Source organism: Larus michahellis, chromosome 1 (assembly GCF_964199755.1).
Source record: "Larus michahellis chromosome 1, bLarMic1.1, whole genome shotgun sequence".
NCBI lineage: Eukaryota > Metazoa > Chordata > Aves > Charadriiformes > Laridae > Larus > Larus michahellis.
In genome coordinates this window covers 93,374,415-93,401,158 of record NC_133896.1, presented here as the reverse complement: position 1 = coordinate 93,401,158, position 26,744 = coordinate 93,374,415, and the positions used below count along the sequence as shown (strand labels likewise).

The window sequence follows — 26,744 nt, the reverse complement described above, 5'->3', positions numbered from 1 at the left end:
TCTCTATAGTTATATCTACGTTTAATAACTCTGTTTACTTCTGAATTTGAACTTCCCAGTAGTATCTTGCTAGTCACCCTCTTTTCCTCTCATTATGTATATTAGTCTTCCGTCTGCTGCCACACTTACTACTCACCTGGTCCTCTTTTATTTCATGTTACAAATGCAATCATCGGTTCTCATATAGGACTTCAGACATGCTGCTTGCCTTTGCCGGGTTGAAGACCTGACACTTATTCCAAACCTGTTAGCTGTTTTCTAACCCAGCGCTGTTTTGCCATCTTTTTCAGAAGGGGAGTTTGATTGTAGTCCTCTGAGAAGACTGAATAGATTAACTGGCTCTCTTATTTACAGTTTTATTAGTACATTCAGAGAATCACAAGACATGAGATGGACAAATCAAATCTGTTTAAGGGGGGAATTAAGATTTGTTTGCTTTTCATACTCCAAGTTTGAAGGACCAGTTCTCAGATGTATTGCAGGAAAAGCTTTTCCTGTTTGAGCTTCTTCTGCCCATGGTCAGAGTTCTGGTCACTGGGTTACTTCAGACAAGAGAAAACACCTCGTTCCTGTGATCAGAGTTTTTCCTTTATTTATGCAACTCTCTTTATCGCATTCCTCGCTCTCTTTCTGAACCCAAACAAAGGATCCTGTTGTTGTAGTGAGTAAGAAATAATAATACAAGAAAGAAATCAGCTGGTTTCATGTGCTACTACACACTCTGGAACTGGAAGGGGCTCTTAAAATTCTCAGCCCAAGAGGGAGGAAAGCATGAAGTTTGTCCTGCCGTCAGGGTAGCTGCGTAACTGTTCTGCGTTGAAAGACAGAGATGTTCCTTTTAGCTGATTTTCTGTAGCTCTCCACTTCGTCACCAGTTTACCTCTAGAGGCTACCACCCAAAGCCAAAGCTGATGAGTACTGAAGGCAGTTGTCCGTGCTTTGGCTGGCTACAGCCCTCCTTATTCCAGGTCTAGGTGGGATTGCTCAGGCTGGCAGCTCCCTCTAGCCCTCCTGAAGGTATTCCTGCCAGCTACTGTTTACTGAAGGTGCTGCACCGTGCAGTGGAGTTGTCTGAGAAAAGCGGGTGCAAGCAAGGCTTGTGCTGCTGCAGGCCTCGTGGGCAGGCAGAGGAAAAAGTCCACCCTGCCCTGCAGCCATGAGCTGTAGCCAAGGTTCAGAAGGTGCTCAGAGCAGCAAGACGTCTATCTTTTGGGTTGGAGAGAAGGTTGAGGAGAAAAGGAAAAGAGAATGAGGGTACGAGTAAGAAATGCCAGTCAACGGTGTAAAAGAATCTCTAAAGTTGCAGAAAGTGACAGGAGAAGCCAGCAGGGAGCCTGTGGGAGAGACAAGCCATGCGTCCCACCTAAAGCTGGGCATGGAGGAAGGACGGGCACAGGGCAAAGCCACGTCCTCCCATTCTGGTAGGCTTGAGGTAAGTCTGGAGCTGCAACAAAATTCAGCAAGAGGGTCTACATATACCGAGCATATATGATTACAGGTTTACCTCCAGGTGCAGCAGTGTTTCTGATTGTTTTATAGAGGCTTCATATCGACAGCAGATACAGGGGAAGCAGAAGCATCCAGTGACAGGCTGGAAGGGAGGAGGACACCGACTTTGCGTTCAGGTTCACCAGCTGCAAATTGGTCCCCCTTGTAACGCTGAAATCTGTAGCAGAAGAACAGAGAGAGGCTACCAGAATGGGGAATGCAGCAGGGGAGGCAAAACGAGTGTGTATGTTTAGTCCTCCTTATTTTTCTGAATATTGACAAAGATAGAGCCTGCATCTTGTGCTGGAGACCCACTGCTACGGAGCCCTCACTGTAGGAGAGCTATGATCCATACCACGTAGAACAGGAAAAAATATCCAGGCTTTTTGGAAAGTTTGCTTTCCTGTGAATAAGGTTTTAAATGAAGTGGGGGGGGGCGGGGCTGGAGTCAGAGAGATTTTCAGTAACAGCTAAAAGGGCCTGCTGGTTTGGTACACAAAAGGGATCTAAGCTGAACTGGCTAAAGAAAGTGTCAGAAGTTGGGGTTGTTGGTTGGTTGGTTTGGTTTTGGCTAACATTCAAAGGAATATATTCTTTTGAAGTGTGTCCTTCCTTCCCATTCCCTGGCAGTTTTGTCCCTGTTACTGTGAAAAACATCTGAAATAGCAGGACCAAACACAGACCCTTTCCTTCATCCCAGGGACAAAGGGAGAGATTTGGATTAACCGCAAATTTCAGTCCCTTCCTTGACTGACACAGGTGCTGCAGGAGCCCCGCGACACACACAGGCACAGTGTTTAAACTGCCTTCTCCCCAGCGCCTGTGGTCTCTGTGTGGTGTTAAATTCTACCTGTCACTTTGATGTTGCCTGTAGCCTTGGCAATGTTGTTTTCAATCACGCAGGTGTAGGTGGCGTTAGCGGTAATGTTGTGCAGAAAGGAAACCACTTTCAGCGTGATGTTTTCAGCATTCAGCTCGTAGCTGGTGTTGGCAACATGCGGCAGGTACTCCCCGGCGTCGCTGTAGGCTGTCCAGCGCACGGCGGGTCGAGGGAACCAGCGCGGTGCTTCGCACTGCAACGTGTCCCCACTGCTGCTGTTCTCCACATGGACTTTGGGGGTGCTGAAGGCTTTGGGAGGGAAAAAGGGGAGAGAGTCAGAAAAAGGTCAATGTCCAGGAAGTGGGCATGAAATGCCCAACTGCGTCTGCTGGTCAGGCACAGGTATTTCTAAGGTACTTGCTGCCTAGCGTCGCAGCGCCGCAGGTAGCCAAAGTGAACACGGAGGCTCAGACAGACGTCGGTAGAGGTTGGGCTACAGGGGATCTAAAGACACCTAGGACAAGGCAGTCCAGTTTGACAAGATCTGCTGAGGTCGTGGCACAGCTTTTGTGTCTTTAAAGTAATTCTGCATAACAGTTACGAGCTGGGTCCCAGGCTCATAAACCAAGAGTTTCCCAAGAGCTCCTGGACACCGGAGGTCTCAGAAGAGACTGGGCTCAGGACCTGGCCAGCCTGAGACTGCCCGTGTCTGCCATACGCCTGGCTTCCCCGGGCAGGAACCACAGCCGGCACGGCTCCGCTCATCTCTGCCGAAAGGAGGCACCTGCTATTCCCGGCAGGGAGAGGCATGCGGAAAATGATTGCTGTTATCAGAGGAGGGGGGGGAGATGACTCACTGAGTGAGAAGGGAGCCTGACCAACACCTACCGCTTCGTGATGTGACTCTCGCACTGCGTGGGGCTGCAGCCAAGGGAAGCTCCATTTTCACCTGCTGGGGCTGAGGGCAGACGAAGGTGTGGCCTGAGCTGCAGGACTTACGCCAACATGCTTGGGTTAAACAAAAGTTTTAAAGCCCGCTGCAAACTCAGCTGTGTTTTAAAGCCAAGGCCATCTCAAATAGAACTTTATTAGTCTTGCTTTCCTAGAAAAACATACCTCTGAATATGTACTTTTTAGGAGAGCAGAGTTCACCAATTTCAACAGAAATAAAACCTAATGCAGCATTTCACTTGTTCTCCCTAATGCTTTTTTTTTTTCCTGTGTGGATTGCCTTAAACACCAAATCAAGCAACACAAAGGCAGGCAGATTACAAGGTTTCAAGGAGAGGTAGGAGACCAAATCCCCACAGGACTTAAGCACGCGTCAGACACCAGTCGAAGCCCTCTGGCCTTGCTGTTACCTGCTGTGGTCCCAAGCAGTTCTTCCATCCTAGCCATTGCAAGATAAGGGGTCTGTGAGCCCAGCACCCTTTTTTCCACTGCCTGAGGAGGTGCTTCACATAACACCAGGGCAGAAAACACACTTCCAGTAAGAAATGGGGGACTGTGAATCAACACTGGGCAGATGTTCCTGCAACATCAACTGTCATATTGCCTTTCTGTCCCAAGACAGGCTCCCTGTGAGTGACACGGGGAAGTGGCTGCACCTCCAAGACATCTGTCACAAGCTTCTGCACAGAAGCTGGTGCCCACCTGCTGCTTTGGCTCTGCTGGGCCAAAGGAGGAGGCTGGACCTGCAGAAAAGCAGCCTGTCTCATTCAAGAGCTCTGCTGGTTACTACTGTCCTGCTATGGCTGGCCTGCAGTACAGAGGACACCCCCCCCAAGGCTGCTGGTACATCCGTCCTCACCACATAAGTGTCCACCTATCCTAAATCTGCATTTCCTTGGGTTGGAGATGTCTGAGAGTTTTCCCTCTCCCAATTTGAGCTGTTGGGCAGCAACGCTGGTCACAGTGGTGAAGGAGAAGGTGCAAAAACTGCAGTCTGCAGGAAACCCCTGCAGACCCTGAGTCTCCAACACAAGGTGACCCTTTGGGAGGTGACTTGTTACTGCAGCTGAAGTCATCTTGCTGGAAGAGTGCGAAGACCTGGTGGTTTCCAGATCTGTCCTGGAAAGCCATGAAGATTTTTTTCCCTCCTTTCTAACAATTCCCTTGGCTACCATAGAAACTTTCCCTGGAAGGTCGGGGTCTCACTCTACTGTGCCAACCGTGAGTTCAAGGGATATGCTGGGACCTCAGGGGTGCCAGCAAAAGCCAGCCAGAGAAATACTAAGACCACCTACCTGTGCAGGCTCACGTTATCCCTGTTGTATAGTCAGTGTAACTCACCACGATTTCATGAGAAAGACACAGAAGTGACAGAAATGGGTGAAACGCTGCCAAGTTCAGTAGGAGCACCTTGCTTTGTGCCAGTGGTGAAAATGATGGCCAAAGCCCAGAGGGTTCAGAAGAACTAAGCACCCGCAACTGAAAATTTGTCTGTGTCTGTGCATGTTTTGAAGTTGACACATAACAAGGTGAACAGTTAACTCTAGGAAATATGAGATACTTCAGGTAACTATCACATGGGTGGTGTGTTGCTTTGATAGTCATTTTTAAAAACTAAAGACATTAGAAAAACAGAAAAAGGATAGGCTACAATTTTTATTATGCAGCACTTCTGGCTGGATATATATCCTAATCTTGAAAGAAAAAGCTATAGTTTTATCTTTAACAGGTGCAAAATCTGGATCTTTATAAGATCAATTAGCTACTCCCACTCTTAGGGGCTCTTTGTAGTCAGTTGTGTAGCTGGCAGACTACACGTGGTAAAGAGAAGAAAACAGAGAACTGAGAGCATTAAAATAAGAGTTTTTCTGGAACGATGAGGTCAAAAGAGGAAGTAAGGCCATAAACACCTCTGGAAAAGCCAAAAAAAATACCCCAGTCCTACTCAGGGGTGCAGGGCCTGATGGTGGCTGCTGGAGGAGCGGGTGCCACTCATGCAGTCTCTAGCATCAGTAGGCCCAACCAAGCCATATTAGCATGTGTTTTGCAGCAGGATTTTCTTCCTCAGACCTCTCACCTCCCGTCCTGTACTGCAGCACTGCCGCCCCGCTCCCTCTGGCTGTGGTGACGGAGCACCGGTAGGTGCCGGCGTCGGAGAGCTGCACGTCCCTCAGCTCCAGGGAAGCATTGCCGCCGATCACCTGGTCGGCAAACACTGCCGTGCGGCCCTGGAACAATGCGTCTTGCTCTTGCAGGTGGTCCTTCCCACCTTTAAACTCATGAACCAGCCCAGCTACTCCTGCCTTGGCCCACCGGATCACTATGCTGCCCATACGGATGTCGGGCTCGAAAGTGCAGCCCAGGATGCCACGCTGGCCAATGTTCCCTGGAGACGTCAGTGCCGTCACACTGATGGAGCGTTTTCCTGCAAGGAGAAAGCAGGACGGAGTGAGAAAGGCGAGGAAGCGAGTGCAGAAAAAGGCCAGACCTGCGGCTGTCATGCACCAGCCCTGAGGCTGAACAGGCACCAGGACATCCCAAGGGCAGCAGTAGCAGCTGTCATGCAGAAGTTAACACCCATGGCTTATATACCAAGATGAAGCGCAGGAGCATTTCTTTAGCAGGCAGTGTGCTTCAAAAAGTAGCTCCTCTTATTTGTCTGAGAAGAATTCGCATGGTGTTTTCTTTCTTACTTATATGTATCAGTGATTTTTCTCTTTGCAGCTGCCAGAAGAGTGTGATTTTTCTGTCTTACCTTAGTCAGGACCTCCCTTATGCAATATAAATATGACTGCAAGGCGTAATGCTGGCAAAGAAATAAGAGTCTGCTCTTTCACCCCTACTGGAATCCAAACTGTTTTCTTTCATTTAAGAAAAGTCAGCATTTCCCTTCCCTGGGGAGGCGGATCGCTTCTCAAGTTGAATTCTAACCAGTGAGCTTGAGAATTAGCTTCTTCCCAGAGCCGGTCCTCTTTCCCGTACAGCCCTTCCCTAATTTGTCCTCACTTGGCCCACCCCGAGGCGGCTGCATTTTGGACAACACCAAAGCAACACATTTTTGTTGTCTCTGAGGTTGCAGGGGAATGTGCCCCGTCCTGGCAGATGCTGCCCGACTTCGCAATAAATACTATCACCTCCTCCCATCTGGGAGAAGGAGCATGGAATGTGCAGGACTTTCTGTATCTGTAAGTTTAGGGCTCCAAGCCCAAGGAAATTTCAGCTAACACAGCACTGCATCTCCCACAGCACCGGCCGCACTATGCTTATCGATCCCTTGCCTCAGCTGCCTTTCCATGAAGCAACAGATGGAGTTGAACATTTCAGTTGCTAACATGCCAGATGATAACTAAAAAAAAAACAACCAAACAAAACCCCTTAATTTCTGCCGTTAAAGCACAGGCCAGGAACACACTTCCTGGGGCAAAACGGGGGTGTCTCACAGCACCGGGACTCATGCGTACACAGCCACTGCTGCAGCCTGGGGCCGTTCCCCTGACAAATTTTCACAGAAATGAAGAGCTGACACAGATTTCCTCACTCAGCTCTGAGTGCCAAGAGCTGGTGTCTTCTAACCCAACCTGAGCACATGTGTGTGTGTAAACATCCGCATTATTTAAAACCTACAAGAGCTCACAATCTCCAAGGACAGCACAGCTCCTTGTGGTTTAATGCCATGGAGCGATAGCTTGTTGAGAAAGGCCAGAGCTGAAGTCACCTGTGCAGTCTTACTTCAGCCATCTAGTACATAAGCTGTATAAAGCGAGCCTTCGTTACAGGGTTGTAGGTGGCACTTCCACACAAGATCACACCTCAGCCCATGCACAGGATGGAGACGCGGAGGCAGTGGCTGGGCAGTTCATGGTCCCGCTGGTAATAACAAGAAGTCTGAGCAGTCACGTACCTGAGACACCAAAGCCGATGATCAGGGCAATCACCACAGCCAGGATGATAATGACTGTAGTCGTGCTATTTGGGGAAAAAAGAAAGGACAACATTACCATGCAGCCCCCCTCCTTTCACACCCTACACCTACGGTGCGCATTTGCAGAGCCACCAGCAGGAAGGAGGTCAAGACGGGTAAGCCACAAACCTAAAACAAGGTGGACCAGTGAAGCACATGACCACAGTAGTGATGAACATTTGGGTGGGCACTCATTGTCAAAGGTGGGGGACCATGGGGCAGGAGGAGAGAAGACCTGGGCTTTGTCTTTGTGAGGAGGCAGCGGGTCCCAGTGGAGGATACTCCTCTTTGTATCTCCCAGTGCATAAGCGAGCCGGCCAGTCCCTGCTGGCACTTGGGAGGGACCAGTTGCCCAGGGAGGTGAGCAGAGCACCGAGACAGGACGCTGACCTGGGGAGACACCCAATACAAGCAGGCAGGAGGGGGCTGGAAACAGGGCGAGGTTTGTGAGCTGGTCAGATTTGGGATGCTCCTTGCACAGGCAGATAAGGGGCTGTTGAATGAGAGACTGAGGAGAGGACCACTGCTCAAGCCACACAGGCAGAACAGCCCCAGCAGAGGAGGTGACAGGCAGCATGGCATGGAGCAGCACAGCTCGAGCCTTGACAAGCACGACCCGTATCGGGAAAACACCAGTTTGGACAGACCCATAAGCATGGCGGGGTGCAGACTCCCACTGCAGCCAGCAGAGCTGTCACACATGGTCCTGCGCACATTTTCATGTGGATTGGGAGGTTGTGGCAGCAACCTCAGCTCCCCACCAGAGCAAGCCAAGAAGCAGCTCCTCCCCACAAAACCCCACAGGCACATCCTGGGGCAAGCAGCTCACATGCCCATGCCCAACAGCCTCACAGGCGCGCTGGGCTCAGCCCTGCTCAGGATTGTCAGAGCCCAGAGAGCTGCTGGAGGTCCTCACAGGGGACTTTACCCCATTCCCAAGCCTGGCAGGGCGCTGAAGGGAGCTGCACTGCAGAAGACACAGGCACCAACAGTGGCCACTCCACGCCAGGGCTCAGGGCTGCCAGCCCAGGGCTTGCTCTAACCCATTGTACAAAGAAACTCCTGAGCTGCAGCTTCCCATCTGGTCCTCAGACAGGAGGTGAGTGAGATGTCACTGTGTGTCACTGCCCTCCCGTCCACACAAAAATAGCTGCTCCACTTCAGCAGCAATTTGCTGGCTTGCAGCACGCTCTTTCCCAACACATCAGGCAGCCTCCCACCCGAGAGGCCATCGGTGTCCGTGCAACCGCAAACTCCTCCCACGGTTAATGTGTGCGCCTGCATCAGTTACTTGCACAATCGTGCCTCAATCACCGCAGATGCCACTATCACAGGGCTGATAGGGAGCTCTAGGGAATTGCACCGTGTGAACAAGCCCCTCCTGCAGGGAGCAGCAGGGAAAGGGAAGACGAGTTGAAAGAGGGGAAGGAGAAGAGGGGAGATGTTGCAGAAGGCTTGCTTGCCCTCCCGCTGCCTCCCTTCCATCTTCACCCTCAAAGCCAGTGGAAAGTTGTCTGAGGAAGCCCTCTCTGCACATGCCAGCATGTTCAGGAGAAGGGATCAGAACTATGTATTTCACCACGAGTATGCAATAAGTCTATATAAAAGTTCATACGAGTCCTTATATACTTTCACATCCGTACCAAGCTCGTCTTGCCTAGATGCCCTCAGAGCTGGGAGATGTCATATGTTTGGCTTCCTCCCAGTTATCACCAGCTTTCACTCGCTCACGAGCAGGGTGGACAGTAGTTCTCTGCCTGCCCGCTCCCGATGCCCCGCAGCTGCAGTTATAGCTGACCCTGTCAGGGAGGAAAGCAGCAGATATCCTCCAGCCACAGGCACTGGGCAGCTGGGGACCCATCACCAACAACCACCTCCCCTGGGGGCCTGCGGGATGGGGACTTTGTTTGCTAACTCGTGTGGATCCTGCAGCGTGACGACTCCCAGCAGAGACTTGTCATGTCCCATGGGGCTCAACCCCGAGTGACTCAGTGTCTCGGCTAGGCTCACCATGGGACGAGTCTGTGTTTTCCTATTCCAGGGCAGATACTGAGCCTCTTGCGTATGCTGAATAATATCTACATCCTTGAGGAGCTGCACCAATTTCTATGGAGCTGATCCCAGAGCGAGATAGTTGCTATAAACTTAGCCGGGGTTGCCATGATCAACCTCAGCTCTCATGCCTGGGAATCACGGGCTTAGACCCACAGCACATATGCCTGGAGCAAGCATCAGCCACGCTGTCTCACAGTGGCTCTGACTCACCCTCACGCCTCTAGATTAAAATCCTCCTTCTTGAGAGTGGGCAGGGGAGAAACTGCTGGGAACCAAGGGACGCTGCCTGAGGGCTATGGAGAATTTCATCGACAAATGCCAGAGGTACAAGCAGCCAGGGATGCCCTCCTGCAGTCCCTGAAAACATCAGGTGCCACCACACTTGCCCCCGGTCCCCAAAAGGACCCTCTGGCCTGAACACCACCTCTGCCCTAGCACTGTGCAAGCCAAAAACGTCCTCAGCTCGCCCACACACAAACAAAAATCAGCACAAAATGGCCAGCACCAACGTTTTTGTCCCCCGCTGGCACCACCTTCCCCCATAGCTGCAAAGCCTTGCTAGCTTTGCGTCCAGAGAAGTGCTTCCCGTCCCCGGTTCAAGGCAGCAACAGGGCTGATGGGAAAAGCCTGTAACAAACACAGGGGGGGTGGCAATTTTGAGTACACAGATGCCACTGCCCGCTTAAACACCCCTTGCCAGGGACAAGGGGAAATCAAGCCCTTTGGACTTTCCTCCACAGAAACTGTGAGATTCAAGGGCTATAAAACTATTTGCCTGCGACCTCCTCCATGTGTGTTGAGTCAACCCAGAGTGCAGGCAAACAAGAGGAAGCTGGCCACCCATCCGCATGCTGATGGTAGCTGTGTTTCGCAACAGTCCAGACCAGCAGTTCAAGAAAACCAATTTTCTGTGCATCAGCACCCCTTGTACTTCCAGTGTTTCAGAGGCATGGCAACAGACTGACACAGACGGCTGGGGCTGCACAAGATGGAGCCCTGACGCCGCCCTTGGTTCCTGGTGGCCCTTTGGCGGTCTGCGGGATGCTGCTCGGTGTGTTCTATTGTCTTTTCTGCGCTCCCTGATCAGCCCTTCCTGATCAGCCAAATGGGGTTTTGCCTGCAGCTCTGGGCAGCCTGAATGCTGCCGAGCGCAGCCTGGGGACAGAGAGAGGCTCGCAGCCCCGCTGTGACAGGCAGCAGATGCTTAATCCTCCTGATCTCTAGCTCCTCACACAGTAAGCTTTCCCTCGGGAATGCGTTTAGCGGTACGAGGATCAAAAAAACTGGAAGATTAAGAGATTGAAGGTCCCCTGCCTTCCCCCTTATATCAAAGCTTCCTGTGGAAATAGCATGGCAGGGGTAACCCAAAAGGAAGGGGTTTCCCCTCCAATAAGCAGTTAATGGTTGCAGAGGTCAACTTTTCTCAGTGCTTCAGTTTTATTTTTTGAGTTGTGTTGTTTTGTTTTGTTCTCCTGAAATCAATAGAAACCTCCCACTGCTCCTCTGAAGCTTCCTGTAAAATTCACCCCTCTCTCTGGACTATTTCTGCATTTCAAAACTAGCCTGAAGAGGCCAGTGACCTTGAAGAAATATGCTGCTTCCAGTAACCTGCTGCCGTCTTGGCTGCACGCGGTCGCCCAGGGCAGGCAGAGGTGCTGGCAGAGCTGCAGGATGGTTCTCAGAGTAGCAAGGGGTAGGCATTCATTTTTTCACACCCATCAGTTACTGCATTTCCCTGACAAAAGCCAGCTGGGCTACCTCTTGAGAATAACAGAGCTGGTTATTACATGCATTCCAGATGCATGAGGAATATGATGCCCAGTGGATATTTAAACTGTGTTGCATTATGTCTACTAGCAATCTCACTTCTGTCAGTGAAAAGGTACAGATGATATTACTGTTTAGCACTTCACTGATGCCCCATGTGAGAAAGCTGGAGGGCGGCTCATATGTGAGAAGTCTCTTCTGTTCACATGTGGACTGTCCTTCTCCCCGCTGCTGTTCAGCTCAGGTGGGACAGATACTCCTAACAGCCGAAACCTTTTTGACAGAATTAGCACAAGCAGGGATGTCTCGCACACCTCACTGGAGCCTCAGCCTCTGTGCAGTCTGGAAGAACCCACACCTGAGATGAAGAGACGTGGCTTGGTGGTGGTTCAAGCAGTCAGGTTGAGATGAAAGCCTGGTCCATGTACATCAGAGGCTGAAGCAAGTTTGCCAACTAATTTAGCAATCCGGTGAGGGTTATTTTCAACTAATCAGGAGATAAGGATATGAGGTAGATATTTTTATGGCCTTCCCCACGATACTTCTTTTTCTGACTGTAGTTCACCAGGACTTGGTCAGTAGCTCCAAAGGAAAGAGGCTCATTGAAACAAGAGGCACAAAGCAGCTTGCACGTCTTCCCAGCTCTTACTCCTGGCCCACACAGCAAGAAAACTTGCTGTGGGACAGCTTCTGCCTTTTTCCCCATAGCACGCCAATGTGACAGAGACATAAGCAACTGTCTGAGGGCCAGCAGCAGGAACGCAGAGCCTCCCTCAAGCCATTGATACCCCGACCGACGACAGTAGGAACACAGAGCCTTTCTCGGGCCACCAATACCCTGACCTACAATAGCATTCAAACCTGAGGTGGCCAGATTGTGCAGAGTTTCTAGGACATAAATCTCCATCCTCGCTGCAGCTGATGACCTGCACATGGGTGTCTCACAGCTACATGGCCTTACTGATTGTATAAAAGAAGCCGTACTGGTGAGTGCAGTATTACAGTCAAGCTGCAAAGAACTGGTCTCTAGAAAGCTCCTGGCGGCAGCGAGATACAGCTGAGGAGTCTGGAAAATGCAATTCCCTCCCTCCTCTCTCCCAAAGCAGATGCAGATAATACCATACCTCCAGAAAATGACCTGGCCTTGGGATGCCATGGTCACGGCACCTACGAAGACAAGCCAAACACCAGGTGCCCGAAGGTCCCACACTGTTCAGCACAGCCCTTGTCCTTCGCATAATGTATTCTCCCAGGCTGTCCTGCTTAAATAACTGAACTCACCTAAGGAGTGGTGAGCCCAAGCAGTGAACTCTCAGGAATGAGGAAGCAGCAAGCATCTCAGCTCCCCCCTACCAGGCCAGTCAAAAGCAGGGAGGCCTGGTTAGTCGCTGGGGAACAGGAGAGGCCTCTTACACCATCCATTAAAGAAATAAGTCTGATTTAAGACAAAAAAACCCCCACAGCTCATGGTTTGGTAGACAGATAATCCTGGGGTCAGAGTGCAGCAGTGTCCCATGTAGATCCATAGCTCACCCATCACTGGGGCGTTGTGTCATATCCAGGACTAGCTTAGGTCTCCTTGCTGAAATCTCTACTCTTGCTGTTGGCACTGGGCAGAGAAGTCCCACCTGCAGGTCCCCTTCTCAGCCCCATTCGCAATGTGCATCTTGCCCTGCCTCTCTGTGCTGTGCTAAGAGGCTCCTCCAGGCTCAGCAGTGCTGTCAGAGCCACACAGGTTCAGCAGTGGGCTCTTTCCTACTGCTGTTTTCTTACTCTGAACTCCTCCAGACCAAACTACTTCTAATCCCCAAGGCCAGCTCCTGCTGCTCTCAGATCTGCCATTATGGTGGGCATCAGAGCATGCAGAGGAAAGAAACTGGCACAGACCCTGCAAGCCTTTCCCTCTGTACTTTGTCTCACTTGAGACCTGGGGCAGGACGCGTAGCTCTTGGGCATAAGAGGTTGAGAAGGGCAGACAGATTGTGAAAGAACAGAAAAGGGAAAGCAGCTTGCACCACCGTGTTCAGTTTCCCAAAGGGGAACCTGTGTATGCTGTTATCTACGTCTGGACTGTGTTCCAGGGAGGATGGGGAAAGAGGAATTTTTGACAGTCCATAGCCATCTCCAGCAAGTTTAGGTGATTAGAGGGAGCGAACAGCTTTCCCATGCAGAGCTGAGGATGCCCAGAGGAACTGGGAATAGTCCAGTACCTCAGAAAACCCAAATTATTTTCTCTGCAACAACCAGAGTTTCAAATCAAGACCAATCAATACTGGTCAGTGATGACCAAACTAGCTACAAAGGCTGATTAGGGTTCAGGAGGGTTTACGATGCCCTGAGGGGCACAGAGGCCCTCTAACTGTGCATGTGCAAGATTTCAGAAGTATGTGCTTAGTCTTTTGGACCACAGCTCAACTCTCTACAGGTGATGAACATAGCCAGATGCGTTGCACAACACATAACAGACTTTTCTAGAGAGCAGAGAGAGGGCTGGAATAGGCTGTGTCTCTTGTACAGACACTAAAGTCAGCAAACTGTGTCCAAAGGCATTTAGCACCCACAACTCACCACTTCCAGCCTTCTTATGCCAGGATGAGGTTATATGCCACAGCTTGTGTTGAACTTCCTCCCATGTCCCACCACCTTGCACTGATGAGAGCACAGATTTGAACCTCCACTAAGCCTAGTCACCTGTTGCGAAACAGAGTAAAATTAGCAAGCAAATGGTTTCCTGCTGGGTCAGGGAGTTGAATTGGCTCTCCTTGTGGTCAGAGGAGTGTCACACTCAGTAATACTTCTGGTGTGGCAGGACCGACCTCATGGCCTGCAGCAAGGACAGAGAAGCCAGGGTGGGACCTTCTCCTTTTGAGAGTTACTAGTCATTGGGTTTACCCAGCTCATGAAGTTCATGTGCAACTTCAACATGAGTGCTTGACTGCAAAGCTAATCACTGTCCAGGTAGAGGCGATACCTGAATGTCCTGTGCAAGGTCTGTGGCAGACCTGTGAACAGGACCTACTCCTAATGCTCCAATCTTGGCTGTTACTGAAAGCATGTCCTTCATCCTCCGGCCTCTGAATGAAACTATGGAGTAGAAATCTTTCACCTGAGAATCACTGTCGCTCTTTGGTTGTTGCAACAGTTTAAACTTATAAAGCAGACTTTGTACGGTTTTCACTTCCCTTCTGCTTTAGCATGGAATAGCCCTTTTTAATCTGAAAAAAAAATCTGACTTATTTTGTAGTATTCTACTGATTACTAAACCTGTTGTAATTTAGCAGAGCATTACTAGAAGCTAAGAATAGCTCCAGGCCATTGTGGCCTGGTGGGAAATGCACATTAAGAAATATCCTATTGCTCTTGGTGACACCTGATTTACGGCTGCCTTTGGTGCAGTGCGCAAACGAAGTGTCCCCTTTCAACACCAGTTAACTCCGGGTCATAGCTGCAACACACCTCACTGCACAGTCAACGATCGGGTTACTTACATTTTGGAAAAACAGGTCTATTTCTCAGGCACAGGCAGCCCTGGAAGGACCAGGGCAAGTCCCATTCACCAGGGCAACAACACATTAATTACTGAGCAGCTCTCATGCTGGAGCCTACCCCTCTCCATATGTTTATGCTGTGAAAAACAAGAGGTATTCAGGATATTTCCCAAAGAAATCAAGGATCTGTGACCACATGGTCTGCCCAGCTCTTACCACTTTTGAAGCTATTAGCAAAATCCAACCAAATGTGACAGCAAGATCTGGTCTGTGAAAGCTGATGAGCACCTGGGGAAGAGACACATCAGCTGTCTTCACTTGAGGAGAAGGCGACAGCAGGCACAAAGCATTACCAGATTTGCTGTGCCCACCAGCTGGTGTCCTACAGCTGGCCACAGCACGTGCTGCCTCTTCCCTGCGTGAGGGAACAGTGGGGACAGGAAGGACTGAAGGCGGGTCAGGGCCCAAGATGTTCAGTGGTCTGTGTGAGGCATGGGCACAAGAACCAGGCTGCACTCACTCTGTCCTTCGTGATACAACTTGTTTCTTTCTCCACAAATAATAATTCTGTCAGAAGAGTTCTCTTACTTACAGGAAGCTTACACCAGTGAAGGAGGAGAACCAGGAGAAGATGGAGTTGTGACAAGCTGACAAGCAGCCAAGTTTGACACAGCGCTCAAGAGAGGTGAAGGCAGCCAGCAGACTGAAAAAGATGAAAGCTCCCCTTGGGATTTGGTGAAAAATGTTGGATGTCTTTCCAGCCTGTGATCCTATATCTGTAACAATGGTGTCAAGAGGTGCTGGAGAAGCACCAAAAATGGGAACACTAGTGGTCTGGAAAGAGGAAAGCTTGTCACTGCCTTATGAGCTCTACCTGTCCTTGGCCTTGCCTGCCCTTGAAGGGAAGCTGGAAGCAGCAGCACTCAGAAAAAACCCTCACGTCAAAACAGAGAGGTGGTGAGCCCCCCTTGGCTGGAAATAGACGAAGTCCTCTACAACTGCCTGTGAGCCACTGCCAGGATCTGTCTTGACATGGCACTCCAAGTGGTCAGTGCACCCTTGTGAATCACCTCCTGCTGTGGGAAGGGCAGGAAGCCCTGCTGAGCCCGCTTCTGCTGTGATCTTCTCAGGACAAACTAAACACTCACGCATAGAGCTAAAAGTGCAGCTGTGTCACCAGTGTGGTTTGCCTCCTCTGATAAAGGAGAGATACCCTAGCATGATAACTGACCCTAGAAGCACCCTACATGGAGTCTTTCAGGCCGCAGGGCCCCTTCCTGATCTTCCACAATCTCTTGATCTGGCTGTGTCTTTCACAGCTACACTCTGTTTTCCCTATCTAGGGGGTAAGTCCTCCTCCTCTTGTCTCCCAAAGCCCCTCCTCATCTTCATCCCCATTTTATTTTTTTTTTCAAACTCTGGAGACAGGCAACTTTATCAATAAAAGCTTTTTTTCCTGGGAAAGATACCAATGTTTACTGGTGCGGTTCTGTCAGCACTGCATGTATGCCTGTCTTGAAAATACCTTTGTTATCTGAAGGACCAGCTGGTCAGAAATAACATCATGTAGCCCAGCAGACTAACTACACCTCCTAATCCACCACCTGCCCAAGGCTGATTACCAACAGAGCACTGGAAGCCATTCCTGGGAATGGCTGTTGGGATGCAATGTGAAACTCCAGCAGATCAGTAGGATATATTCATTTCGCAAAGCATTCTGAGTAATGAACACTAAGGGCAAAATCTGCTTGCAAATAATATAAGGGCACTCACACCTAACCCCTACAAAGTGACTAAGGTCATTAAATGTCTTTTCTGCACATGATTCTTCAAACTATCCTAATGCACAGTCCTCTTTGTCCAAACGCAGAATGGTAGCCAATCAATACTTTACAATCCCTGAGACTGAGCCTTCAAGTCAAACGTAGAGCTCAGCCTGAGCTGACTGCAGTTCCCTGAAGAGTTGGTGTAATTCTTACAAACAGCTTCTTGGAAAATGTCAGCGACAGGGTGTGTAAGGCATGCCTAACACAAAGAGAAAACACATTCCTCTGAGAGGACTAAGATATTTTTAGGCAGAAATTATGTGCCTAGAAGGTAGTGCCGTCCTTATGAGTTCCCTCTGCAATACAACATGGAAGCTACGAGAAAAAACAACGTACATGCGGGGGATGGGGAGCAAGAAATAGACACAGAAAAGGAGGCATTTTGTTTTACATCACATTCTGTGCTGAGCACTGACTCTGAACGTAGCGAGGATAAGAATGACTTATTTTTTTTTACGTTAAAGGTTAACTGAAATTATTAAACTTTCACTTTGAAATTTCAGACTCAGCAACTTGGAGACTTAAATTGCCTAACTTGGAGACGTAAACTGCCTTAACCTTCCCCCATTTGTTTGACAGCCCTTTCTGGATGATTAATAGAAAGCTCTAAACAGCATTTGCATAAGGATAGCTATCTCCTTTGCTGGGAAGAAGAAGTTCCAAAACTGGCTTTGTAAGAGGAACAAACAACAAATGAGAATCTTTTAGGTCTAAGCAAGCAAACTGACAGCACAGGTTTCTACTATTTACAAGCCAGCTATCATCAGCCAGAAAGAAAGAACCAGTCCTTACTGTTGACACTGGAGCAGCATTCCTCTCCCCAAGTGACCAACAGTCAGACCTTTGTCCCCAGCTCCCCAGGAGGTATTAGGAGCCCCTAGCAACACACACCTACTAGCAAGGTTACCCCCAGGGCAGTAGCATTCCCAGTCTCAGTGACACAAATGTGTTTTGTTCAGGAAGGTAGCCAGGGTGTCTGCTGTACCCAGGCAAGCGGCAGGCAGCAATTGGCAGGTTAGCAGTTGCCCTTCCAGGAAAGTGCCTCCTACTCCTCATCACAGATGTCATTTCCCCAGCTATGGGTCAGCAGCACACATACAAGAACAGGATATATATCTCCCTCTCCCCTGTGGAAAATGGGACAAGCTGTCCTTCTAAAAACAGAGCCTTGCCAAGCCTGCACAAGCAAAATCCAGTTTTGCTGTATTCCGTCGTCTTCTGCTGCTCTTGCCTAGTTGCCCCAGTTCAGGACAGACACCTGCGAACTTCTGCCTATAGCTCCTACTGATGCTCAGACTGGCCCAAATCTTCCTTTGGTGAGCTGGGTGCTCCCCTGGCTCCTACATCATCCCCAGCAGCGCTACGTCCCACACCATCTCCATGGAGAACACACAGACTGGGTAAATGAACAGGAATCAGCACAATGGCTGTTTCTTGGATTTCCTTCAGAAATATTACTAATCCACCTTGCTCCTACTTTTCAGGGAGAGTGTAATGAGACTACAGCTTACTTGGAGAAAATATAAGAGTGTCAAACACAACAGCAGCTCCCAGTAGTGTGACTGTGCTACATGCACCGCATATCTAACTGGGAGGCAGAAGCGATATTCAGGCTGCCAAGCCTTTCCAAGGCACGAACACAAACCCTTTGGAATGTGCCCCAACAAGCAGCTTTGGCTTCTTCAAGGAGGACAGCAGAGACTGTCGATCCTGCAGAAGGAGACACATCTTGGCCCTCTTGTGAGGTAACTGCTCAGATTGAGTTTCCCGTAGAGCCTGACCCCATGGGCCTTGAGTCCTTGAAAGTGTAGGCACCAGTACAATTCCTAGAGTTTGCTCCTGTTCAGGCACAAAACAGCTCTGCATACGCAGCCCTGGGTGGAATATAAGGCACAATTTTATTTCTCCTCATTCCTCTTTCTCAGTTCACACCCATCACAATGTTGGCAACAAGGCTCTGCAGTGATCACAGGGATCCTCATGGTTTGTGCTCCTGCAGCAGCCAGCAGCAGTGCCCTGGGCTTGCAGGGGCTCACCTGGCTGCTCAGAGTGCAACTGTCCTGAGCAAACTCCTCTGCGAGGTGTCACTGGGTGGCCCTCCCAAGCACTCAGAGCTCTCCTTCACTTGTCCACAGCATGACCAGTGGGGGCAGCCAGGGTGACCTTTGTGTCCATGGCCACAGCCTTGGTACCCACCTGCAAGAGAAGAGGTAAGCAAAAGTGGACTAGAAAATCCCAGTGTGTCAGAGGCTTTCAGAGAGTGCTTCAGCCCCAGGACTTCTCTAAGACGAGGAGTCATGTGCTGATGAGACCACAGCATATTCAAGGCCAAAATTACCACAGCTCCTTAAAGAAAGGAGAACAACAGAGGGGGACCTCCCTGTTCCAGTCGCTGGGGAAAGCTAAAGATATTCATTCTCTTGTCTGTTGAGTAATGCAAGACATGGGCCTGCAGAACCCTGTGCCAGCCACTGGTGTCTCTGGCCAGAGTTAGATACAGATCAAGCACAGAAAAAGGAAGAGGCTGCTTCTATACTAAAACATGCAAAACACACAATGACACACAGGTCAAGGACAGGGAAGCTGGTGGGGATTAAACAAACAGGGGAGTTGAACTCTCATCCTAAATGAGTGAAGCTTTTCCATTCGACAGCATTAGGCACCATGTAAAACAGTTCGGAAGCTCCCAACCTGCCAAAACGGGAACAGGAACAGCATAGACACAGTGCTGCTTAGCCTCCCCACATTGAGAAATGTGGGGAAAGCTGAGCACTCACCTGGCATGGTACCCCCACAGGCACAGCGAGCAGCTTTCTGCCCTCCACTTGAGCAGAACGTGCAGCAGTGAAACACGCCTTGGTGCTCACGGATCTTGTTTTTCACCATCAGAGTGAATGGAGAGCCCTGCAGAGGACAAGTAAGCAGAGAAGCTGCTGCAGTGGATGCTATCAGATGTGTGCATTTTCAGAAACCAACCAGGTGATTCTGTCAGATCACTAAGCCCGGTCTTAAATTGCTAAATGGTAGAGGCAATCCTTAGAAAGATTTGGAGCAAGTACTTAGAAAAGAAAAGCAGGTAAAGAAGAAGCAGTGCAAGAGAAACAAGAAATGTTACCTTTACATGTTGCCCTTTCACATAGACGCAGACAGCATACAAGCCTGGCTCCTCAGGGCTGTAGGAAACATGGTAGGTCCCATCACCATTATCACACACTTTTGGCTTGACTGCACTATGAACAGAGAAAAGTCCAAGAGGTCAGTGAGTGGCAGAAAATTGTTCTACGTGTGAACCATTGTTTGGCCTAGATTTGTGGTCAGTTCCTTATCCATAGCCTTGTTCAGTAGCTGCGGGTGTGAAGCGAGCTTAGCAGGATGCATGAGCAATGCTCAAGCATTGAGTTGCTTTCACACGCACCCGCTCCTTGGAGCTGCAATAACCATACAAAGGAAGTCACACAAAGCTAGCTGCACTGCAAGGATTTGTAGCTACCCTGAGCACTGAAAGAGCAGAAGATGACAGACAGTGCACTTGCAGGTCAGATTACTCCATCAGATAACAGCCTTCAGAAATGGGGTAAATTCACAGCTTCAGAGAGCATTTACCTCCATAAGAGACCATGAATAAGACAGGACATAAACAGGGAAGATTTGAACCACTTCAATCACTGTCACAAAAGCATTGACCCCAACTCTTCTCTTCAATGCTCTGGGGAGTTCTAGGTCCCCGCTGGTGAACTCTCCCTTTCCAAAGTGAAGCGCTCTGGGTTTCTCAAGGAACCCTGGTGGACAACAGTCCCAGGGAAAAAGCATCAGCTAGTTACTGATTGCCTGCTTCAGTAAGGTGGGAAGAGCTTTCCACAGACAATTATCAGGCAGCTCTGCATACAGAAAGGTATTCTTCCTAACCCCCACTAATTAGTCTCTTGTGTCACAAGACATGACATTTTATAATCTTCCAGATTTGCAGGCTGTGTTCCCCACCCCCCACCATTTCACATCAATACAGCTGCCTACATCATTTCCTGCCATGAACTGTGTGGTGATCCTTCAGCTGCTGTGCCTCAACCCAAAGCCAAACAGCTTTCAGCAACAGATGTAGCAACTGCATACACCCAAGAACAAGAACTTGAATTAATGTGGCCACAGCGACCTCTACCCCACCAAGCAAAATCCACATAACTCTCGTGTGCACACCTTCCCACATCATATGTGCGCCTAAGGAAGGAAAGTACACTGGTGCAACGTTCTGGAACAACTGATGCTCTAGTGATAAGCATCTGTGCAGCCAGCGCAGTTTCTGTATGCCATGCCAACGCTTCCCCATAGCAAGGATCCTGTCCCTTTTTTCATCAGGTCATCCCACCAATAGTGGATCCTGGAACAAGTTACACCGGCACCTTGCTCCAGCTGCACTGTATGCACAATAAAACTGAATAGATGTTTTTCTTAAGAACAGACCCCCAGTTGGCTCTGCATTTGTGACTGGCTGCCTTATAGTAACAAGTGTGGCCTGAAAACAGTTACAAAATATTTTTTTCTGGTTGGTCATTTCATTGTGGAAACACTTAGGAGCCTAATTGTGCTCTTCCCTTGCTTTTGTTTTTTGGTTTTTTTTTTGCTAGAAAAACTCTGAACATGTTAAAGTGCTCAACACTTGCAACTACATGAGAAAGCACAATGAAGTCCCAACACAGGTTCCTTCTCCAGAACATACACTAGGCGCTTCCATCAACTGTCAGAGGCTTCTGGGCTTGGATAGGAGCGGTCATTGACTTGGGACAGTCATTCTGGGGTTGCTATGTTAGGCTCATTAGATGTTAACAAAAGCAGAAGCCCTGGGTGTCTACTGGTAGGGGTTGGAAGTAGCAACGGTTCATTTTCACAATGCGTAACACCCACTGAGAGTCAAATCCTTTAAGAAGTCACAAATCACTGAAAGACTCAATACAAATCGGAGCCAACACGGTCAAGCTCCACACAGCCAAATACAACCAGTAAGAAGCACTGCTATACCAGTAGGAAGAACAGTAGTGCCTTTTCCCCTACAGATTCTGACCCACATGCTGAGGCACGTCCTCCCACCTGCCCAAACAAGGAGGGAGCCAGGATAAAAGAGGCAGAAAGGCAAACCCTGTGACTGGGGAGCTCTCAGGTGAAATACCCACCAGTCCCTCTTGTCCTTGTGGGTGATGGTGACCTGCACAGCTTCTCCTCCTCGCCCCATCCGCTCTCCCGTGGTGTCACTGCAGAGCAGGATAAAGCCAGTCAGCTGGTTCTGACGGGCACTGTGGAGATCTGCAAGGCAGAGAAACAGGACCAGAAAGGATTTACACAAGCCATGACTGCCACCTCCCACCTATTTTTCAGGGTTGCAGTCCCCATCAGAGCACAGCCAGGACTTTGCTGCTGGGGTATACAGCTCCTTCCACTCACAGGGAAAAGTACATATATAACTGGGGATCAGGAAAGAGTGGACAGCCGTAGGCGCTAAGCGATGTTGGGCAGTCTTAGCCTGGAGGTCTGTATGGATCAGGGTGGTCTTCCTGCCTACCCCTCTAAGCCCAGCTGGCATGCTCCCAGAAGGCCTCAAGGTGAACCATGGAACCAGGAGGGAGGAGGAACAGCCCCGCTGTGCAGTGTGGAGCCCCAGAGACCTCAGCACTTTCATTTTGGCATGGAAGGGATTGAACGAGCTCTGCGTTTGTCTCATCTGCCTGGTGCAGGCCATTACTGACCAGAGCTTCCTGTGCTCTCTGGGCTGGTCTGAACATTATCTGTTTGCTGGCCCTGCTCCAAGTCCTTAGTAAGCAAATATCCATGAAACCATCGATGCGAGTTATTCCCATGGCAATCTCAGCAGAAGCTGCAAGAGGAATGAACCTACTCGCTCCGCCACAAAGGTTATCTGCCTGGGCTCGTGCTGCAGAACAGCTGGGGCCACTGGAAGAGCAACACATCCTGCTATTGCAGGTGCCATTCCCATCCCCCGAGTAAGCTCTGGTCTTTGGCCTGAGGGTTGCTCTCCTCACACTTCAGCCCCATGCTGAGCTCAGTGATGTTGTGGAGGGCAGCTCCAGTAAGCTCTGTACATCTGGATGGGGATAGCTCTCTGGCTCCCTGCCCAGCACAGCTCCTATAGGCCCTCAGCAAGAAATACAACCTCCGGCAGGACTCTACGTCTGCCCCTAGTCAATGCCTGGACATCAGGGAGCCAACAGTGCCTTAAGCTGCACACCACATGGGTACAGAGAACAGAGACATGACTTCAGTGAGAGGTGCGTTCCCATTTATCTGTTTTACAGCACTGCATTACCTTCCCCATGCAGGGTACATCTGGCTGGATCAACCACTTTACTGAGAATAGCCCCAAAAAGTTCATAGCCGCGACACTGCCCTGCCCTCTCCTGGGGAGAGAACTGGATCCCGTCGTCCACGCTGGGATGGGTGTTGTAAGCAACGCTGTTCAGCTTTGCCAGCCGGCTTGCTACCACCCCTTTGGTGATAAGGATCTCCAGGTCCGAGCCACTTGTCAGCAAGCGCTCTGTGAATTCCACACCTGTCCTCATGTCCAGCAGCAGCTGCTGCAGCTGGGCCTTCCGCAAGTGCAGCAGGTTTTCCTTCTGCACCTTCAAGTCCTCCAGCTGCTTCAACAGCTGGTCCCGGTGCTCTTCAATCGCTTTCACATACCCACTGGCAAACAGACAGATCTCTGTGGCCACAGCCTCTGTGCGATCACGTAAGGCACTACCCATGTCATCCATCTGGCTCAGCACACCCTCTAGGGTGCCCATGCGCTGCTGGGTGCTTTTCAGCAGCTCCCGCAGGGCGTCCCCATGCCTGTGGATGACATTGCCAGTGAAGTCATAGGGATGCTGCCTGTGCCTGTCTACAACACAATCTCGGCACACAGGCTGGTCACACTGCTCGCAGAACAGCCTTAGCCTCTCTGTGGGATGGGAAGGGCAGAAGAGAGGCTTCTCAGCCTGGCTGCAATCCTTGGTGCTCTCCAGCTCCATCACAGCATGAGAGGACGTCTTCTTCTGTCTCCTAGAAGGGAGCAACCACACATCACTTCATGCATTTTGGATATGAAATGTAAACATCCAAGACCCTTTGTAAATGCCAGTCTGTACAGACTACAAGTCACAGTGTGCATCGCTCCCTCCTGTCTCCACTGAAATTCACCCTGCATGAAGGGACTTGTGGTCTCGTAAGGACAAGGCTCCACACAAAAGAGGACAGCATTGGCAAGCAGCTCATTAGAGGCTGCTCTCAGGCTCCCTGTGTGCTGTCAGCACTATTTTCAGACACAAGAATTGTGTGACCCACCATGTCCACACACAGGGAACAGGCTGCCAGGCTGCTACTGCCAGCAGCCCCTTCATGGAGCCTGACAGAAGTGGGATAGTTGCAATTACCCCCAGAGCCTGCTGTAACAAAGGCAGCAGGAGGGCAGTGAGCCCCGCAAAGTGACAGCTGGCAGGAGGTGTCTCGAAACAGAATTGCTCACCAACGGTCACTTCTGGAGAGGAATGGAAAGTGCCAAGCTCCTCAGCCATCAGCCCAGTGTGTTTCACCAGCTTTAAATTCACTGAGGCAAATGAGCTGTAATATCCCTTAGGGTAAAACCTAGTTCAGGCCACTGCCAGAAGACAGTCTGTGGTAAAACATTCTGTATTCTGAACGTCAAACTCCACCTCCTTCTGGCCACCAGGTTAGGTCCTGCTCAGAGGAGACCAAGGATGGGACACAAAGAACCTCTTATGACCCAGACATCCACCATGTCACAGGGCAGCACTAGAACATTTCAGTTTTATGGGACACTGGGAGCTACTTATTGAGCAGGATGTAAAAGCCTTTTCTACTTCCTTGTCTCCTGCACCAATGACTTCTGGCATTTGCGATGGGAGCTCCAAGCCATAAGCAAGGAAATACTCCGAGGACCAAGCTCTATAGAGTTGCTCTGGCAACATAAAACAACCTCATCACAGGTCAGGACATGGCCCTTACACTACTCCTTTTCCTTCCCACTAATCTCCCTTGGGTCCAGCACATTTTCAAAGCCTTCTACCATTATTTGTACAACACCCTTCAAATTCACACTTCCCTGACTTCCACCTAAGACCTCTCTCACTTATTCCAAAGAGCACAACAGTGGCACCCAGATACATAGAAACCTTCCCACTGCACTAGGAAATAATTTCAAAATGGCTTCCCTTGGCCCTTGTTCTGCTCTGCTATCAACTAAATCAGGTGCAAGTCTGCAGACACTAGTGGGGCGAAAAAATGATATCAGTAAATAAGGTAGGAAGCAGGTCACTGTGACAAATTTTCTACTGCTTCATACCTTCCACAGTTATTTCTGTCAGTGTGGCAGGCTGCTATTCAAGGTCCCAGTTTATCACTCTTCAGCAGCTTCCATGGGGTACAAGGCATTAGCTAATCAGAATGGTATGCTAGAAATTATAGCCTCGAGTGGAAAGGTAACTAAGAGTCTAAGCCATTTTACCACTGGCACCAGTATCTGCAGGGGGGCAGGGCAGTGAGGAATATGCCTCAGTTTGCCAATCAAGTGGAAAGAAGCGGCAAACGTGGAGGGAATAGGCTGAGCTGATTAACCCAGGCTAAGAGGATTGCCTGACTATTGCTACTGTTTTTCTGACCCTGCCTGTCACCTCCTTGCTCCAGAAGGCGGTTCAGACTTCCCTATCTCTACTATCATGGTGCTGCCTGTCCTCTGCCATGCTCACTGGCCACTGCGTCTGCCTCCTCTTCAGCTCCTACCTCTGCTGCAGTCACCTCTTCTTCATGCCTTACTGACATGACCCTCTCCGATGTACACAGCTCTCTTCTGCTGTCAAGCCTTCAGTTTTTCCATATTCCAACAGAACTAAACCCTGTAACATCAGGCATACTGCAAAGCAACAGTGTTACTGCTGTAGGCTCCCAGCCTCACAGAAATGCTGAAAATGCACACAAGATACACGGACACAACAGTTAACAGGCAAGCACACGGATCAGTCATCAGGAGGTAGCAACCACGCAGGCAGGCTAGTGTCAGGACTTCCACTTATCTCCTTTCACTTCACATAAGGGTGCCTGTGCACATACACACAGTAAATGTTTCTGGAGGTGGAGAGAGGCAGACCAGCAGCTTAACTTGCCCATTTTCCCTTGGGAGACGTGCCTTCTCCAAAGCAGGACAGCACAAGGCTCTTGTCCTGAAGGTACTCTGCCTGCATCCATGCCTGTTGGAGCGCTGGGGTGATGCTAAACTGAGATGCAAATCAGCAAACAGGCACCACCATGGGCAAACGGTGGCCTGATTTTGGACTTAATGGCCTCAACTGACCAGGACTGACTGCCATACTGCACACAGCTTGACGGTCCCCACCTGAGTACAGAGCATCCTCCAGGGAGGATAAAAACCTCTTAGGGATTGAACAAACTGGAAGACAAGTGGGTTGACTGCTTGACTAGCTCTGTAGGGGTCCCTGCCTGCTTCACCCACCCACTCTGTCCGGCAGCCCGAGGAGGGAAGGCCGCCCCGCGCACCCCATGGCGAGGTGGCCCCGTCCGGGCCCGTCCCCCTCGCTGCCCCCTCACCTGTGGGCCTGGCAGCAGAAGAGGCAGAGGTTGGCCCCGCAGGTCAGGCACCGCCTCACGGCCGCCCCGTCGGCGCAGAGGTCGCACCCCGCCGCCGCCGCCGCCCCGCCGCGGCTCAGCGCCAGGTAGTCGGGGGTGAGCTGGCCGACGCCGCCGGGCGGCAGGGCCACCTCGGCGTCGCACACCGGGCAGAGGACGCTGCGGGCGGCGGCGGCCCGGCCCGGCTCCCCCAGGGGCCCCAGCCGCCGCAGGCAGGGCGCGCACAACGAGTGCAGGCAGGGCAGCAGCCGCGGCGAGACCCAGGGCTCGGCGCACACCGGGCAGCGCGTCCCGGACGACATGCCGGCGGCTCGACCGCCGCGGCCCCGCTCGCCAGCGAGGCTCCGCCGAGCATCCCCGCCCCGGCCGTTAACGGCCCGCCGCGGGGGCCGCCGCGCGCCGCCCCCTCGCGCCGCCCCCGGCCGTTGGGCGCCGGCTGCCCCGTTGCTAGGGGCGACGGACGGCCGTTGGGGTCGGGGGCTGGTGTCGTACCCGAACCGGCGCCGCCATCCGCCGCCGGGCCCTGCGTGAGGCGACGGTGTGAGGGGCGACGGGCGCGATGGCGGCCGGGGGACCACGCCGCCGCCTCCCCCGGGGCTCCTCCCCCGGGACGGGACGGGCAAAGGCGGGCAAAGAGGAGCCAAGACCCCACTTTGTCTCCGTCCTCCTCGCCGAGGCACTGAGGAGCCTCTCCCGCCGGTTGCCCACCTCTGGCAGCTCCTGTTTTTTTCCCAGCCGGTCAT

General features: G+C 50.8%; 2 protein-coding genes across 4 annotated transcripts; both read right to left on the bottom strand.

Annotated features, from left to right (window-relative positions):
* Positions 1 to 420: 420 nt before the first annotated feature.
* VTCN1 (V-set domain containing T cell activation inhibitor 1) lies at positions 421 to 18,236 on the bottom strand. Of its 3 annotated transcripts, none has more exons than XM_074593422.1 (6): positions 18,002 to 18,236; positions 7,161 to 7,225; positions 5,337 to 5,684; positions 2,339 to 2,617; positions 1,505 to 1,666; positions 421 to 1,206 (listed from the first exon to the last, which is right to left on the bottom strand). In XM_074593422.1, exons 1-5 carry the CDS (start codon positions 18,220 to 18,222, stop codon positions 1,545 to 1,547), a joined length of 1,035 nt encoding a protein of 344 aa, XP_074449523.1. In that variant the 5' UTR covers positions 18,223 to 18,236; the 3' UTR covers positions 421 to 1,206; positions 1,505 to 1,544. The 3 variants fall into 3 exon arrangements, with proteins under 3 accessions (XP_074449523.1, XP_074449524.1, XP_074449522.1); XM_074593423.1 differs by having other exon boundaries at positions 421 to 811; XM_074593421.1 differs by having other exon boundaries at positions 421 to 1,666.
* TRIM45 (tripartite motif containing 45) lies at positions 5,627 to 26,744 on the bottom strand. Its single transcript, XM_074593420.1, has 8 exons — positions 25,963 to 26,744; positions 22,670 to 23,403; positions 21,522 to 21,651; positions 19,472 to 19,586; positions 19,134 to 19,260; positions 18,393 to 18,552; positions 7,161 to 7,225; positions 5,627 to 5,684 (listed from the first exon to the last, which is right to left on the bottom strand). The coding sequence occupies exons 1-6, from the start codon at positions 26,742 to 26,744 to the stop codon at positions 18,401 to 18,403; spliced, it is 2,040 nt and encodes a 679-aa protein (XP_074449521.1). The 3' UTR covers positions 5,627 to 5,684; positions 7,161 to 7,225; positions 18,393 to 18,400.